General features: G+C 37.8%; 1 protein-coding gene across 1 annotated transcript in view; it reads right to left on the bottom strand.

Annotated features, from left to right (window-relative positions):
- Positions 1–15,996, bottom strand: part of LOC150085960 (dynein axonemal heavy chain 8-like) — a 1,559,705-nt gene that overhangs the window by 949,745 nt on the left and 593,964 nt on the right. The window contains exon 37 of the mRNA XM_090374756.1: positions 13,973–14,134. Coding sequence (XP_090230882.1) covers positions 13,973–14,134 — 162 coding nt within the window. The remainder of the gene's footprint in view (positions 1–13,972; positions 14,135–15,996) is intronic.

Below are 15,996 nucleotides of genomic sequence, written 5' to 3'. Positions count from 1 at the left end.
AAAGTATCGGTAAAGGTTTCCACGTGTTTCAACTCCGATACCGTTCGTAATTTTCCCGCCATTGTGATACGATAGTTGTATGCCGTACTAGATAGCGTTAGTGAACTTCATTAGCAGTTAAATTGTACGTTTAAATAAATACATATAACGACTTAGATTACAAACGTAATATAATTAATTATATTTAACATAATTAATAACATAACATAATTAATTATAATTAATTAATAAATTAATAGAATCATGACTCAGACCAGAGCAGCAAAGCAAAAGGCTCAAGCCAATGGAAGCGCTGTGGCTCAGAGCAGAACTGAGGGGGGCAGTTGTCCTCTGACTCACAGCCTTATAAAATGCACTGTTTGCTTGATGTTTGCAGTGCAATCGGGTACGGAACATGATACTGCCAAGGGGGATGTCTTTGTGTGTGCGCGATGCAAAAATGCATGGGATACTTACAAATTAACACATGACACAGAAGCCTATGATAGATACAAGTTGATATGCAACCAGGTTACAAAGGAGGTTAGGCAGGCGAAGGCAGATTACGAGAAATCCTTGGCAAGGGATGCAAAGAAAAACAGCAAAGAGTTCTTTACTTATGTAAACTCTAGAAGGAAGGGGATGAATCAGATTGGTCCACTTGATATTGATGGGTCAACTGTTGATGATCCTGCTCAGGTAGCTAACAAACTAAATGAATATTTTGCATCGACATTCACACATGAGGAGTTATTCAGCAAGGGGAATGCCAGAGGTGTATTCAACTCTAGCAGTAAGCTACAGAATCTTGAAATAACTGGGAGTAAAGTGGAGGAGAAACTGTTGAAGATAAACACAAGAAAGGCACCCGGGGTGGATGGGATCTATCCAGTTATATTAAACGAGGCAGCAAAGGAGGTAAGCAAACCCTTAGCCATAATTATGAGAGCTTCCTTGGACTCAGGGGAGGTACCCATAGACTGGAAATGTGCAAATGTGACCCCAATTCACAAAGGAGGATCAAAGGCTGACACAAGTAATTATAGACCTGTGAGCTTAACTTCTGTTCCCGGAAAATTAATGGAGGCACTGGTTAAAGAAGCACTGCAGGATCATTTAGACAAGACTTCAGTTATAGCTCAGACACAGCATGGTTTTGTTAAGGGGAAGTCTTGCCTGACCAACTTGAATGGATACTATGATGCAGTCACAAAAGAACTGGATGCAGGGAATAACTTTGATATTATATACTTGGATCTTAGAAAGGCTTTTGATACTGTTGCACATGGAAGACTGCTGCACAAATTGGAGCAGTGTGGCATTGGAGGCAAATTACTGCTATGGATAAAGGGGTGGTTGAGGGGGAGAAGACAGAGAGTGGTAATCGATGGACACTGCTCATCGTGGACTAATGTTATTAGTGGAGTCCCTCAGGGCTCAGTGTTGGGTCCATTATTGTTTACTGTATTTATAAATGATATTGATGATGGTATATCAAGCTTAATGTCCAAGTTTGCAGATGATACAAAGGTTGGCAGGGTTGTCAAGGACACTACTGACACTATGCTGCTGCAACAGGATCTGGAAAGGTTGAGCAGATGGGCTGAGAGGTGGCAAATGAAGTTTAACATTGACAAATGTAAAGTACTACACATGGGAAACAGCAACCCCAGAGCAACGTATCAACTCTGTGGTACTACACTGACAGTGGTAGAGAATGAAAGGGACTTGGGGGTGATTGTGCAGGCAGATATGAAGTTCTCTGAGCAGTGCAGACGGGCTGCAAGAGTAGCTCATGGAGTATTGTCAATGATATACAGGAATTTTTCCAGCAGGGATAAGGAGGTGATTATTCCATTGTATAAGGCAATGGTTAGGCCACATCTTGAGTACTGTATACAGGTCTGGAGGCCTCATTTCAAGAAGGATGTAGAGCTGCTGGAACGAGTACAGAGAAGGGCAACAAGATTAGTGAATGGAACAAAGGGGTGCTCTTACGAAGAAAGGCTTAAGTTTTGCAAATTACAGTGTCTGGAGACTAGGCACCAGCGAGGTGATCTGATAGAGGTGTATAAAGCCTTGAATGGTTTAAGCATGCTCAATGCTGATGGGATTCTTCCTCTAGCTCAGAAAATTCACCTGAGAGGGCATAAATTCAAATTGAGGAAAGACAGATGTAGGATAGACGTGCGGAAATTTGCCTTTAGCCAGCGGGTGGTTGGTTGGTGGAACAGACTGCCATCCCTTGTGGTGGAGGTTGATAGCCTAAATAAGTTTAAGGCTCAGCTGGACAGGTATTTTGAACGAACAGAGGGGTGAAGTGGAAGTGGGTTTTTTTTTTTTGGCTGATGCTGCATAAGCTTGCTTTCTTGCATCAAATGCCTCTAGTAATGCTAATGCTAATGCTAAAATATTTGAGTTTTGTCAGTGAAATATATTGTTTCCTGCCATAAGAAAAAAATATTTTAAACAGTAAGTATGGCTTGGTGGTAGATATATTGAGACAAGGGTTATTGAAATATGGAGAGTTATATGAACAGCAACAGCTTCTATTTCAGTTTGAAGTGGAATATGTTTAGTTGGGATCTTTGAATTTATCAAGATTGCTACACCACCATGGGCAGCATTTGCTGTATTACGATCTCTTCGATAAAGACAGTTCTTTATTGAAGGAGAAACTTGCGAGGTTAGGTAAGTTTCCTGAAGACAAAGGGCAACTGGAGAATATCGGTTAATTAGATCACGGATATCATCTGTATTGTAACGAAAGCCTCTGCAATTCCATTGTAAAATACAAGGCATTATTTGTATTTAATTGATGGAGATGTATCTGACTGCTTTTTGAAGGTTACTGGCTTATGACATTCTAATTTAGATTTATCTTTTTTGGAGAAAACTGGCCGACCTGTGTCCATTTCTTCTTCTGCATGGACTTCTAGAAGGGGATCTTCCTGTATGGATGTGCCATCTGTGTCCATGGTGGGGTCCTGAATATTTTTTACTACATTTGCGTTTGAACTATGAGATATGGTATCTATGACTGGAGTAGGAGATGCCGCTGGTATTGTTAGAGGAGTATTATTTGCCTGGTCAGAGAACTTGGATTGTTGCTTAGAAAGAACATTTCTAGCCCAATCAGAAATTGATTTGTTAGTGGGAACTGTTACATCAGTTTGAGTGCAGACTGTTTGATATTTTTTTACAGCATTGGCATAGGTCATATTTTTGGTTATAGAAGGAGCAACTAATTTTCTCGCTTCTTTGTAACTTACTTTGTTCTCAACCTTGTATTTTACTATTTTTTTCTCGGTTTTCCACTTTTCACATGTCTTTGAATATGCAGGATGGTCACCTTTGCAATTTGGGCAGGTCATTTTTGTTGCTGTACAGTTACCTTGTATATGATCTGAGGATCCACAATTAGGGCAGATAGGAACTCCTCTGCATACAGTTTGTGAGTGGCCATACTTTTGGCATTTGTAACACCTTAAAGTGTTTGGTATGTAAGGGCGGATGCGGCAAAGTAAATAACCTGCTTTTACAGAGGAGGGTAAGTTGGGTGTATTGAAGGTGAGAATAATATTTCTTGTAGGGGTAAGTTGATTATCTTTTTTAACCATTATTCGTCTTGCTTCAATTACATGTTGTCCCTGCAGCTCTTGGGTTATTTCTTCCTCGGTGACATTCAATAAGTCCCAACTGGATATCACACCCTTAGATGAATTTAGGGTTGTGTGTGGAGATATTTTAACTGGAATGCCAGCAGAGCTTGTAAGTTGTAATAGCTTTTCGGAATGTCTGTGGTTGGTGGTTTCTACAAGTAAGTCTCCTGATTGCAGTCTCTTCACCGTCTTGGGAGATCCTGCAATACCCTCCAGATGTTTTTATATGACAAACGGAGACAGTTTATTCATGGGCTGACTAGTAAGAGAGTGGATGATTAAGAACGATGGGCAAGGTTGATCCATCCAATCAGTCTTTTGTCTCTTTGGATTATCGTTCTCAATATCCTGATGGTCTGTGTTAGCCATGTTTGCTCCTTTTAGCCCTTGGCAAGTGGACTTACTTGCCAAGATTTCAGGCCCCGCCACGGGGAGGCAGGAGCAGTGCCGCTAGGAGGCCAAGCGGCTAAAGTGTCAGTTGGTTAGTGATTTAGAAATATGGATAAAAAAGAAAGGTGGCTATTCTTTCTGTGTTCTAACTTGTGGCTTTTCAAGTGTAGAACGGTTTTAAAAAATAAGGCTTTAGAGAAATGTACGAACTAAAAAACAACTTTAATCGCCTTTGAAGAGCACTTTATGAATCTCACAAATATCGCTTGGCCTCGAAATACGCTTGGCACCCGGAGCCTGACCTTTTCGCATCCTCTGTATTTGGTGGTCACGGGCTCAAACCCCTGTCTATTCAAGAAGCGTGTGCTACACACCTGCTCCTGCCCACCTGGCTATGGAGGCCCGGTATATAAGACAACAGAGTACAATATGGTTATAAGAAGCAGTAAATACAACAGTACATTTATGTTTATTCTGTATGTGTTTATTCGGAATTTCAGATCAGAAATGGTCATCACTTCTTCACATTCAAAAATGCTTTCTTTGGGCAAATTCATCTATTACAACAGAAAAGTCAAGCAACTTTGTCTTGTCACCGTGGATGTTCAAAACTGCTAATCCATTCAAACATTCTTGCACTATTGTGTACTGAAAGCATGATTTAATTCATTTTAAGACACTGAAGCTCCTCTCATTAGAGGCCACTGTTGCTGGCAATGACAGAAAAATGTACAACACAATGAGAACATATCAGAAAACATTACCCAATCTCAGGTTCAATATTTGACCATAAATTTTCTTCAGTAACACAGCATCAAATTTGAAATTTACATCAAAAATTCTTTTAAGAAACACTTCACTCTGAATATTACTTAAAATATGATTTAGGTATCACAGCTGAAATTGTTTAGATATCTGCAACAACTCATTCTCATCTAACTGCTTAAAGTGCCACAAAAAATCAAAAAGTCTACAAATGTCCCTGACTACAGAAAAGCAACATGAAAGGCCAATTGATAACAAAGTCGATTATGGTGAAGAACACATTCATCCTGAAGCAATTTTCAGCATCCTTTTGAGTTGGGTACCCCATGCGAGTAGCAAAACTATCTGGCACACCAATATTGATTTACACATGCCGTGCTCCTTTAAGTACACCACTCCATTTCTCTCTCAGTTTCAGGGTATCTGCCCGTAGTTGATCAATATTGTACCTTTTCTACATCTAATATGGCATCATGAGATTCTATTAAGTTGACCTCATGGATCAATGTGAGAACTTTAATCCAAAGGGCTGACATCAGTACACATTCAAAGGTATCCAAGTAATTTTTGATACCCCAAAGATCAGACTTACACTCTTCTGTAAAATTAGTAACTTCACTCAGCTCTGCCACTGCATTTCTGACACTATCCAAATGCTGTACAATTGGTCTTACATAGTCAATTCTTGCTGACCATCTTGTTTTTGACATTTTATGCAGTGAGACAGGAAGGTGTTCTTTCAGTATCTCCCACTGCTGGGGACTTGAACTGAAGACATTGAACATTTTCTGTATGATTCCAAAGAATGTTATAGCTTTAGTACAAGCTTCAGCACAATCCATACCAATGAGATTCATATGATTTGCACAATTTGACAAAATGCAGTTCTCATTCTTCTCCTTTAAGATAGCCTGTGCACCATTGTACTTTCCTGCCATATTAAAGCCATTGTCATATGCTTGACATACACACACAGTCTTCAAAGTTTAGATTGAGACTTACTAAGAAGTTTAAAATTTTCTCTGCAATTCCTTCACCCGTCTTTTTGGAAAATTCATGAAATGCAAGAAAGCATTCTTCAATTGAAAAACTGGCATCTTCCCTCTTCACATATCTGATGATGAATGATAGCTGTTCTTTATGAGAATAATCAGGCATTCCATCAACAGCAATTGCAAAATACTTCGCAGCTTTTATTTCTTCAAAAATTTACTTTTGCATTCACTTTTTCGATGAACTCATTTTGTGTTTTATTTGATAGGTAGTGTACCTGGAGCAGTGTTTTCTCATGTGCATTCCATACACGTGCAATATGTCGGCTAATAATGAATCATATTTGCTCAGAAATTCAACAATACTCCAAAAATTTCCATTATGGCTATCATCAATTTGTTCAGAAGAACCACAGAAAGCAAGCCCCCTCTCTGACAAAAATGGTATGATATCAAGAATGTGATAAACAATTTTCTTCCATTTATTACTTTTAGCCTTGAGCTGGTCAACAATATAATTGTCAACTGAAGTTGAAGCACTGCTCATTGTTGCCTTACAAGCTTCTTTCCATGCAATATAGTTTTCCTTGTGTAAGTTAGAATTTTCTTGACATGGAATGTGATCCGTTAATTTTCTCCACCCTTTCTCAATACTCCACCTGGATCACTGGTTAATACACTCACATTAGAAGATTCCTGTATATCATTGTATTATGCACCTTGTTTGTGCACAATACAATGATTGCTTCGCTTGACCCCAACACAGCCAGATTCGTTTATATTTCTCTCCATTTGTGAATGTTACTGTAAAAAGGCCAGTTGGAAATGAGTGAGTATTCTTATCCTTGCGGACAGCAGTTGGTACGTCAAAGTTCTGAACTTTTAGAAATGATTCAGTGTCAATTCTATTCCTCTTATCAATAAGTTCAATGTCGATTTGTGATGTGGAGACAATTGTGGTTTCCCTATTTCCCGTTTCAGTTTATCATCAGTTTCTTTGGGAGTTTTACCTTCTGTATTCAATTACAAAGTCAGTAATTGATTTGGATTTTTTGAGAGCTTCTTGAAATTTGGCACGCTTTCTCTTTGCTGCAACACATATTTTTTCATTGTCCCACAAAACTGATCTGAAGTAAAAAAAAAAAAACCCAATGTTAAGTAACACATCTTAATTTTGTTCAACTTAGGGGAGTACGCACCCTTCAAAATCGTAGGCCAATGCCAACTGCTGCCCCCTCTGATATGGCCTGCAGTTCACAATATTAATCAGAAATTTGCCTTTTAATTTCTAATATGTTTTTTTAAAAACTGGTATGATTTTGGTTCTTTTTAAATACTTAGAAGGAGGAGAGGTTTCAACATTTATTTTATTATTTAACATAAGAAACAATTTGACAATAATAATTTAGTCTCTTTTCTTTTTTATTAATTATATTAGTTATCTTATATTAGTTAGGGTAAGTTGCTACAATGGATAAAAGGATGGTTGAGCGGGAGAAGACAAAGGGTGGTAATCAATGGATGCTGCTCTACATGGACTAATGTTATTACTGGAGTTCCACAGGGTTCTCTGTTGGGCCCACTGCTGTTTTGTATTTTTATCATTATCATGAAGGTATATCAGGCTTAGTGGTGAAGTTTGCAGATGGGTTGTTAATGACAGTGTGCTACTGCAACAGCATCTAGAAAATTTGGGAAGATGGGCTGAGAAGTATCAAATGAAGTTTAACATTGACAAATGCAAAGTACTGCACATGGGTAGAAGTAACCCCAGAGGAATGTAACAACTGTGTGGTACTACACTTAGGGTGGCAGAAAATAAAAAAGACCTGGGAGTAATTGTTCAGTCAGATATGAAGTTTTCTGAGCAATGCAGACAGGCTGCAAGAGCAGGTCATGGGGTTTTGTTAATGATATACAGGAATTTCGCTAGCAGGAAAAAGGAGGTGATTGTCCCTCTGTATAAGGCAATGGTCAGGGTGTGGGCCTCATTTTAGGAAGGATGTAGATTTGCTTGAGTGTGTACAGAGAAGGGCAACAAGATTGGTGAGGGGAATGGCAGGATCCTCTCACCAAGAGAGGCTTAAGTTCTGCAAATTGCAGCGGCTGGAGACTAGGAACCTGTGAGGTGATCTGACTGAGGTGGATAAAGCCTTGAATGGGTTGAGCCTGCTGAATTCTGATGGGATTCTTCCACTTGCTCAGATTACGAACCTAAGGGGGCATAAATTCAAATTGAGGAAAGACAGTTGTAGAATAGATGTGTGGAAATTTGCCTTTAGCCAGCAGGTGGTTAATTGCTGGAACAAACGTCCATCTGTTGTTATGGAAGTTGATAGCTTAAATAAATTCAAGGAGGAACTGGATAAACATTTAGAGGGAGTGGTTGTGTGAATTTTTTTTTTTGGCTGATGCTACATAAGTCTATACATTTGCTTTCTGCATTACATGCCTCTATTACTATCTCACCTTTCATAGGCTGTTCAATACTATGCCAATCTAAATACAAGTATTTTCTCAAGTTCTTGTATTTAGATTGTAATAATATGCTGTAATTTACAAAATATATAATAAATATATAATTATGCTATAATTTCAAATTTTTTTAATTTTGTAAATTAGACCATAATTTATAATAATATAATTAAAATTTATAAAATAATAAAATTATAATAATTAATTAAATTTATAATTAAAATCATATATTTATAATTTATGATATAAATAACAAAATTAACACTATAATTTGTAAATTTTTTGAAATTGGTGCATATATGCACCAATTTCAAGAAAAAATTGCATGGACAAAGATTTCTGCCTTTAGAAGGGTTCAGAGGAGTCATGACTCAATGCACCAGACAGCTTAACTTCAGCAGATGGTTAAACAACGTAGACTCTGTAACATAAAACTAGATAGAGTAATATGTATCACTGCCTGTAGGAATCTATTAGATAGTGTAGTATTGAAAATTAATTAAATTGATTTTCATTTTTAATCAATAGTACTCAATTGGATATCATACACCAGACTAGAGCAGCAAAACAACAGGTACAAAGTAGTGGGAGTGCTGGGACTCAGGGAAGAACAGGGGTGGGGAGATTCTCCATCATATCACAGCCTAAAAAAATGTGCAGCTTGTGAAATGTTTCCAGACCCTTTCTGGAATGGGGTATGATCTAGCCAAGGAGGATGTCTTTCTGTGTGCGAGGTGAAGAGTGTCAAGAAATTAGGCACCAATTCAACAATCTAATGGATGACTATGAGAGTTTGACAAAGTATTAAAATGGATAACCCATCAAGCTCTCAATTGGCCAAATCAATGCAAGAGCTCACTCTTGTACATCAGGCAACACAGTGGCAATCTCCAAAGCAGAATGTGCTGGTCCCAAATGGGCTAATTATTGAAATTGACTCCATTATCTGGGAGCCTGGTAATATATTGTGTAAAACGGAGTAGTGGAATAGGACTGGAGTATCTATGCCAGAGCAAAAGTTGACGATGTTGTAGAACAGATATGATCTTTAAAGGGCACAAAGGGTAATGTTGTCGTACACGTTGGCACTAATGACTTTAAGAGAGGAGATCCATATTTATTTATCAAGTACAATTCAATGTTGAAAAAACGTCATGAGTTAGGGTTAAATTTGAAAGTGACTGAAATTCTGCCAAGACACAATAGAATGGAGGACATGATGCAACCTTGTCAATCAATTCGGTCCTGGGGAGATTTTGCAAGGCACATGGGATGGAATTTTTCTCAGCATGATCTGTGCTTGTTAACAGGAGAGACTGTTTCTACATGGATGGCATATACTTAAATAGAAGGGGTGCAAAAAAATTTGCTAATGCTATCGAGGCAGTGTTAGGTGCATCGGAAAATCTGTTAGCTTGGTGGGGAATTCACAGACTAAAAGATTAACAGTAGCCACAGGCAGAGGTGAAAAGAATTCTTGCTGATTCTATTAGAATGAGCAGGAGCCAGGAGGGAGGGGTGCTGGGTATTTCAGGGAATGGCGGGAGTCACCATGGAAAAAATAAATACAAGGGCTGTGTTAGGGTAACTAAGAGTAAGAACAGGAGTATATATATACTTGTATGTACACCAATGCCAGGAGTACAGTAAATAAATTTGATGAATATGAAGTGCTGATCAAGACATCAAAGGCGGATATTCTTGGGATATCAGAGACGTGGTGTCACAGAGATATAAGCAGTGCAGAATTGGAATTTGGGGAGTACAATGTGCACATAAAGGATAGACAGTATAGGAAGTGAGGAGTGGCTATGCTGTTAATTAAGAAACACAAAATCTAAGGAAGTGCATCCAGTTGACATAGATGGACAGTGACATGTTGAGTCAGTTTGGTGTGACATAAGCACTGGGAAAGCAACCATGAGAGTAGGAATGTGTTACAGGCCTAATGACACTAATGAGTACAACAAACAATTGTACAGAGAAATAAGAGTGGGCCAGTAAATCAGAATTTCTAATAATTGGGGGATTTTAACTTCCAGATATTGACTGAAACTTGTGGGTTGGTCAATCCCATACTAGTAGCACTTTTGTGGATTTATTGGATGATTCTTTTCTGCAGCATGTTCGAGAGGCAACCAGACAGTGTAATACTCTTCATCTGGTTATTGACAATGGTTATTCGTGCATTAAGAATTTGCAGATAAAGGAAACATGAGGTGGCAGTGATCACAGTGAACTGATATGGAATTTACTTAAAGATATCAGGGGGTAAACATTTGTCCCCTGACCTAGATAAAGCAGCAGTAGGAAGTTCCCATTTTTAATATAAGTTTTCTACATACTCAATAACTAATATGTGAAATTTCATTCCCATAGCAGATCGTACTCCACAAATGGAGGGCGGAATCTAAGGAAGGAAGCTATGGTTTGAGAAAGTGGAGTAACGAGAAGTTATTAAATCCAGGCATTTGCATGGACAGAAAGCTCAGGAAATTGATGAATTAATGACAACTCTATAAGGGCAGAACTGTCCATAATATGACACTGTAAAAAATTGGAAATGGAAGTTCCAGTGCAGTCATATAAGTGTTTTTGACGGTTGCAAAGGTTGAGCAGCTGGTGCTGCTCAACCTATACAACCGTCTTTGAACTTTGTGGGTCTGCCCACAGCATTTTACATGTCTGAGGCCTCGGCATGATGGATTCCAAGACTGCTGACGTCTTTGCAGAAGAAATGTCAAATGCAATGTTCTTTCAAACTGCTGGATTTGTGTAATGCTTCAAACTACTGCAGCATCAACCCTATTTTCTTGACCTAGCACTGTCAGACTTCTTCTTGTTTTGAAAAATGAAGAAACCATTGCATGGACACTGCCTTGATTTGTCTCAAGAAGTTATCAATGATGTGGTGAAATTATGGATTCAGACAAAAAGTGCAGATTTCTATGATCAAGGCATTAAACAACTGATTCATAGATGGGAGAAATGTGTTATTATACATGGATAGTACATAGAAAAGGATTAAAGTTCCTGTAAAATTTCGCCTTTCTAGGGCTATTATTTCTAGGTAAGAGTACTAAATTTTTAATATCCCCCCCCGTAGTAATACTATCGTCAGGGGAAAAGGGAAGGGGTTCTGCTTTCGTAAAGGTGACTACAGTGGCCTCAGACAGTTTTTAAATTCTATACAGTGGAACAACTGATGGTGTTACCAACAGAAAATTCTAAATGGGAAGCATTCAAGGAAGTAATCGTGGAAGCTACTAGGCTTTTCATACCAACTAAGAAATACCGTTTAATGTTTAAGCCTAAACGGATGTCAGATGAGCTAATGAGACTTGTGGCAGAGAAGAAAAATGCATGGGTGCATATAAATTATGAAGCAACACAGAAGCATGTGGTAGATATAAACTAGTCTGTAATCAAGTCACAAAGGTGGTTAGGCAAGCTAAAGCAGATTATGAGAAATATTTGACAGAGGATGCTAAGAAAGACAGCAAGGATTTCTTTACTTATATAAACTCTAGAAGGAAGGGCATGAATCAGATTGGTCAATTTGATATCGATGGTTCGACTGTTGATGATCCTGCTCAGATAGCTGACAAAATGAATGAGTATTTTGCTTCTACATTCACACATGAGGAATTCTATAGAGAACTGGTCTTGTAGCTCTTGGACTAATTCCTCTTCAGTAACATTTAATAAGTCCCACTCAGAGAGCACTCCTTTGGATGAATTTAGGGTGGCATGTGGAGTTACTGTGACAGGAATATTTGCAAATTTTGGGATTTTTAGTAGGGCTTCAGAGTGTCTACTATTCATAGTAGACACTCTGAAGCCCTACTAAGAATCTCCAATTTAGAGTTTAATAGTTTATTAAACTCTAAATTGGAGATTAATGATTTGGCAATAAGTGAGAGCAAAGTGGAGGAGAAATTGTTGAAGTTAAACATAAGAAAGACACCTGGGGTGGATGGAATCTATCCAGTTATATTAAAGGAGATGGTAAAGGAAGTAAGCAAACCCTTAGCCATATTTATGAGAGCATCCATGGACTCAGGGGAAGTCTCCACAGACCGGAGATGTAATGAATCCCCAATTCACAAAGGGCAATCAAAGGGTGACACAAGTAATTACAGATCTGTTAGTTTAACTAGTCTGTTCCGGGGACGATTATAATGGAGTCACTGGTTAAAGAAGCATTGCAGAATCATCTAGACTAGTCTGCAGTAATAATTCAGATACAGCATGGGTTTGTTAAAGGAAAGTCTTGTCTGACAAATTTGATAGGATATTATGATGTGGTTACAAAGGAACTGGATGCAAAAAATAATTTTGATATCATATACTTGGATTTCAGGAAAGCTTTCAATACTGTTGCACATGGGAGGCTGCTGTAAAAACTGGAGCAGTATGATATTCAGGGTAAGTTGCTGCAATGGATAAAAGGTGGTTGTGTGGGAGAAGACAGAGAGTGGTATTCAATGGACGCTGCTCTTCGTGGAATAATGTTATTGGTAGTGTCCATCAGTTCGGTGTTGGGCCCACTGTAGTTTTGTATATTTATCAATGATATTGGTGAAGGTATATCAGGCTTAACATCCAAGTTTGCATATGATACCAAGTTTGATAGGTTTGTTAATGACAATAATGGCAGTGTGCTATTGCAACAGAATCTAGAAATGTTGGGCAGATGGACTGAGGAGTAGCAACTAAAGAAATTTTACATAACATCAAGAAATAAAACTGTATACTCAATTGTTTCTTTAAAATGAAAGTACTGCATATGGGTAGAAGTAACCCCCAGCCAAACATATCAACTCTGTGGAACTACACTAAGGTTGGCAGGAAATGAAAAAGACCTGGGAGTAATTGTGCTGTCAGTTATGAAGTTTTCGGAAAGCACAGACAGACTGCCAGAGCAGGTAATAGGGTGTTGTCAATGATATACAGGAATTCTGCTGGTAGTGAAAAGGAGGTGATTATTGCTTTGTATAAGGCAATGGTCAGGCCACATCTTGAGTACCACATCCAGGTCTGGAGGAATCATTTTAGTACAAATGTAGAGTTGCTTGAGCAAGTACAGAGAAGAGCTACAAGATTAGTGAGGGGAACAAAGGGGTCGTCTTACAAAGAAAAGCCGGAGTTCTGCAAATTGTGACATCTGGTACCTGTGAGGTTATCTGATCGAGGTGTCTAAGGGCTTGAATGGGTTGAGCAGGCTCAATTCTGATGGGATTCTTCCTCTTACTCAGATTACGAACTTGAGGGGGCACAGATTAAATTTGAGGAAAGACAGTTGAAGAATAAATGTGTAGAAATTTGTCTTTAGCCAGCAGGTAGTTGATTGTTGGAACAAACTTCCATGTCATGGTGGAAGTTGATAGCTTAAATAACTTTAAGGAGGAACTGGATGAACTTAATGGATGGGTGAAATTATTTTTATTTTATTTTATTTTATTATTTTTTTGGATGATGCTACATAAGCTTGCTTTTTCGCAGCACATGCTTCTAATACTACAACTACATTCAAAAATTAGCTAAACATTGGAAAGTAGTCATACGGCACGAAGGGGACTAATGAAAGTTTTTAAGGTAAATTATGTTAAGAAATAAATTCATTTTAAATTAAGCACCTATGTGGATTATATTTGGGATAACACTCATAGTAATAGATAATGACAATATCTTTAAAATTTCAAATACCTGTGCAATATATGCATTCAAGAAAGTAATTAGATCAAAATCTTCTTCATTTATACTGTGATAACCATTTCTGATAACTGAATTTAGAGATTCTTGCTGCAGTTTTAATAAATCACCAAGCCACAGTTCAACGTTTCCTGAAGCCATTACAGAAGTCAAAAGCTAAAAAAAAAGCAAAAACAAAAACATACATATGCAATATATGCATGTACAGAATTTTAAATAAACTATGATCTTGTTATACATAATGTAAAAGAAGTTTTACATAACATCAAGCAAGAAAATTGTATACTCATTTGTTTCTTTTAAAAAACAGGGCTAGGTAACAGTAGGGATTTTCTTTTGATATATTTTCTGAAATAGCAGAGAAACAAATTTATTCTATAAAAACATACAAGATGATAAGCAAAAAGCTTCTAGACTAACTGCATGGAGCACAATACCATATATAGTAATAGCAGGGTGGCATTAGATATCTCTGAACTAATTCATTGCAAGATGGTGTGGCGAGTTTGGCACCAACAGGATGTTGTGCTTTTGTGTAATTGGTGTTTAAGTGTGTTTCGGTTCGATATGTTTTGCAATTTTTGTAGCCAAATAAAATGACGCTAATGAGACATTAAGAAACAATGAATTTGCATCAAATTTTTTCATAAGCTTTGGAAAATAGCTTCAGAGCCTTCCAAAATGCTTAAACAAGCATTTGGTAATAATGGGTACTGCTAAATACATTGGTGATATGAACAGAACAAAAACTTTTCAATGCGTTTTGTGTTTCCAAGATGGGCAAAACTTCAGATCAGGACTTTGAGCATTTGCCCATCCTCAAGTTGGACTGATGAAAATGCTGAAAAAGTGCATCAAGACAAGGGAAGATAACAAGATTAAGCTGGGTCTATGGTTTACGACCCAGAAACAAAGCAGCAGTTCTCCAAATGGACAAGTCCATTTTCTCCGTCCAAAAATGGCAAGGTAGGTTAGATCAAACATCAAGAGCACAGCAGTGTTTTGTTTCAATGATGAGGGAATTTTTCATCAGGAGTTCCACCCACCACACCAACTTGAAAATCACAAGTTCTACATCAGAGCCTTAAGGCATTTGACAGATGTCAAAAGAAAACAACCAGATGAATTGTGCACTCAGGATTGGTTTCTGCATCACAACAATGCATAAACCCCACAGTTTTCTCAGTTCAGCAGTTTTAAGCCCAAAAAAAAAGCAATGGTCTCATATCCTCCCTATTCCCCTGAACTGGCATGTTCCTATACATCAAAATGAAAATCAAATTAAAAGGATGAAGACTGCTTAGATCCAAGCTGAAGCACAGGAATTGTTGGGAAGCAACGAGAAACAGGAGTTCCAGAAATGCTTGAAACAGTGTGAAAAGAACTTGGATCAATGTATAATAAATTGTAGAGGCGACTAATTTCAAGGAGAAATACCAAAATGTGACTAAAGTAAGCCAACATTAATTTTATTACCCTAATCAAAAAAACTTTGGGCTCACATCTCACATAAAAGAACCTTAAATTTATTTAATTTATTTTTTTATTTATTTTTTTTTAATGAAAATCCCAAGTATGAGAGGTATTAGAACATACAGCAATTAGTACCGTGCATGGGTTGAAGGTTGATAAGTGGAAAGAAGATACTTGTTGATATTATTGTTGGGATAGCAGAGACATGGTTTCACACAGATATAAGGAATGCCGAACTGGAATTTGGGGAGTACAATGTGTACAGAAAGCATAGACAAGATAGGAAGGGAGGAGGTGTTATGCTGTTAATTAAGAAAAACATAAAATCAAAAGAAGTGCATCCAGTTGATATAGATGAACAGTGCCCTGTTGAGTCAGTTTGGTGTGACATAAGCACTGCGAAAGCAAAAATAAAAGTAGGAGTGTGTTATAGGCCTAATGACTCGAATGAGTACAATGAACAATTGTACAGAGAAATAGAGTGGGGTAGTAAATCGGAATGTCTTATAATGGGGGATTTTAACTTCCTAGCTATTGACTGGAAC

The sequence above is a fragment of the Mastigoproctus giganteus genome, chromosome 5, assembly GCF_048544385.1.
Source record: "Mastigoproctus giganteus isolate SK-2022 chromosome 5, ASM4854438v1, whole genome shotgun sequence".
Taxonomy (NCBI): Eukaryota; Metazoa; Arthropoda; class Arachnida; order Uropygi; family Thelyphonidae; genus Mastigoproctus; species Mastigoproctus giganteus.
Note: the sequence above shows the minus strand (reverse complement) of the source record. Positions and strands in the feature narration are given on the sequence as shown.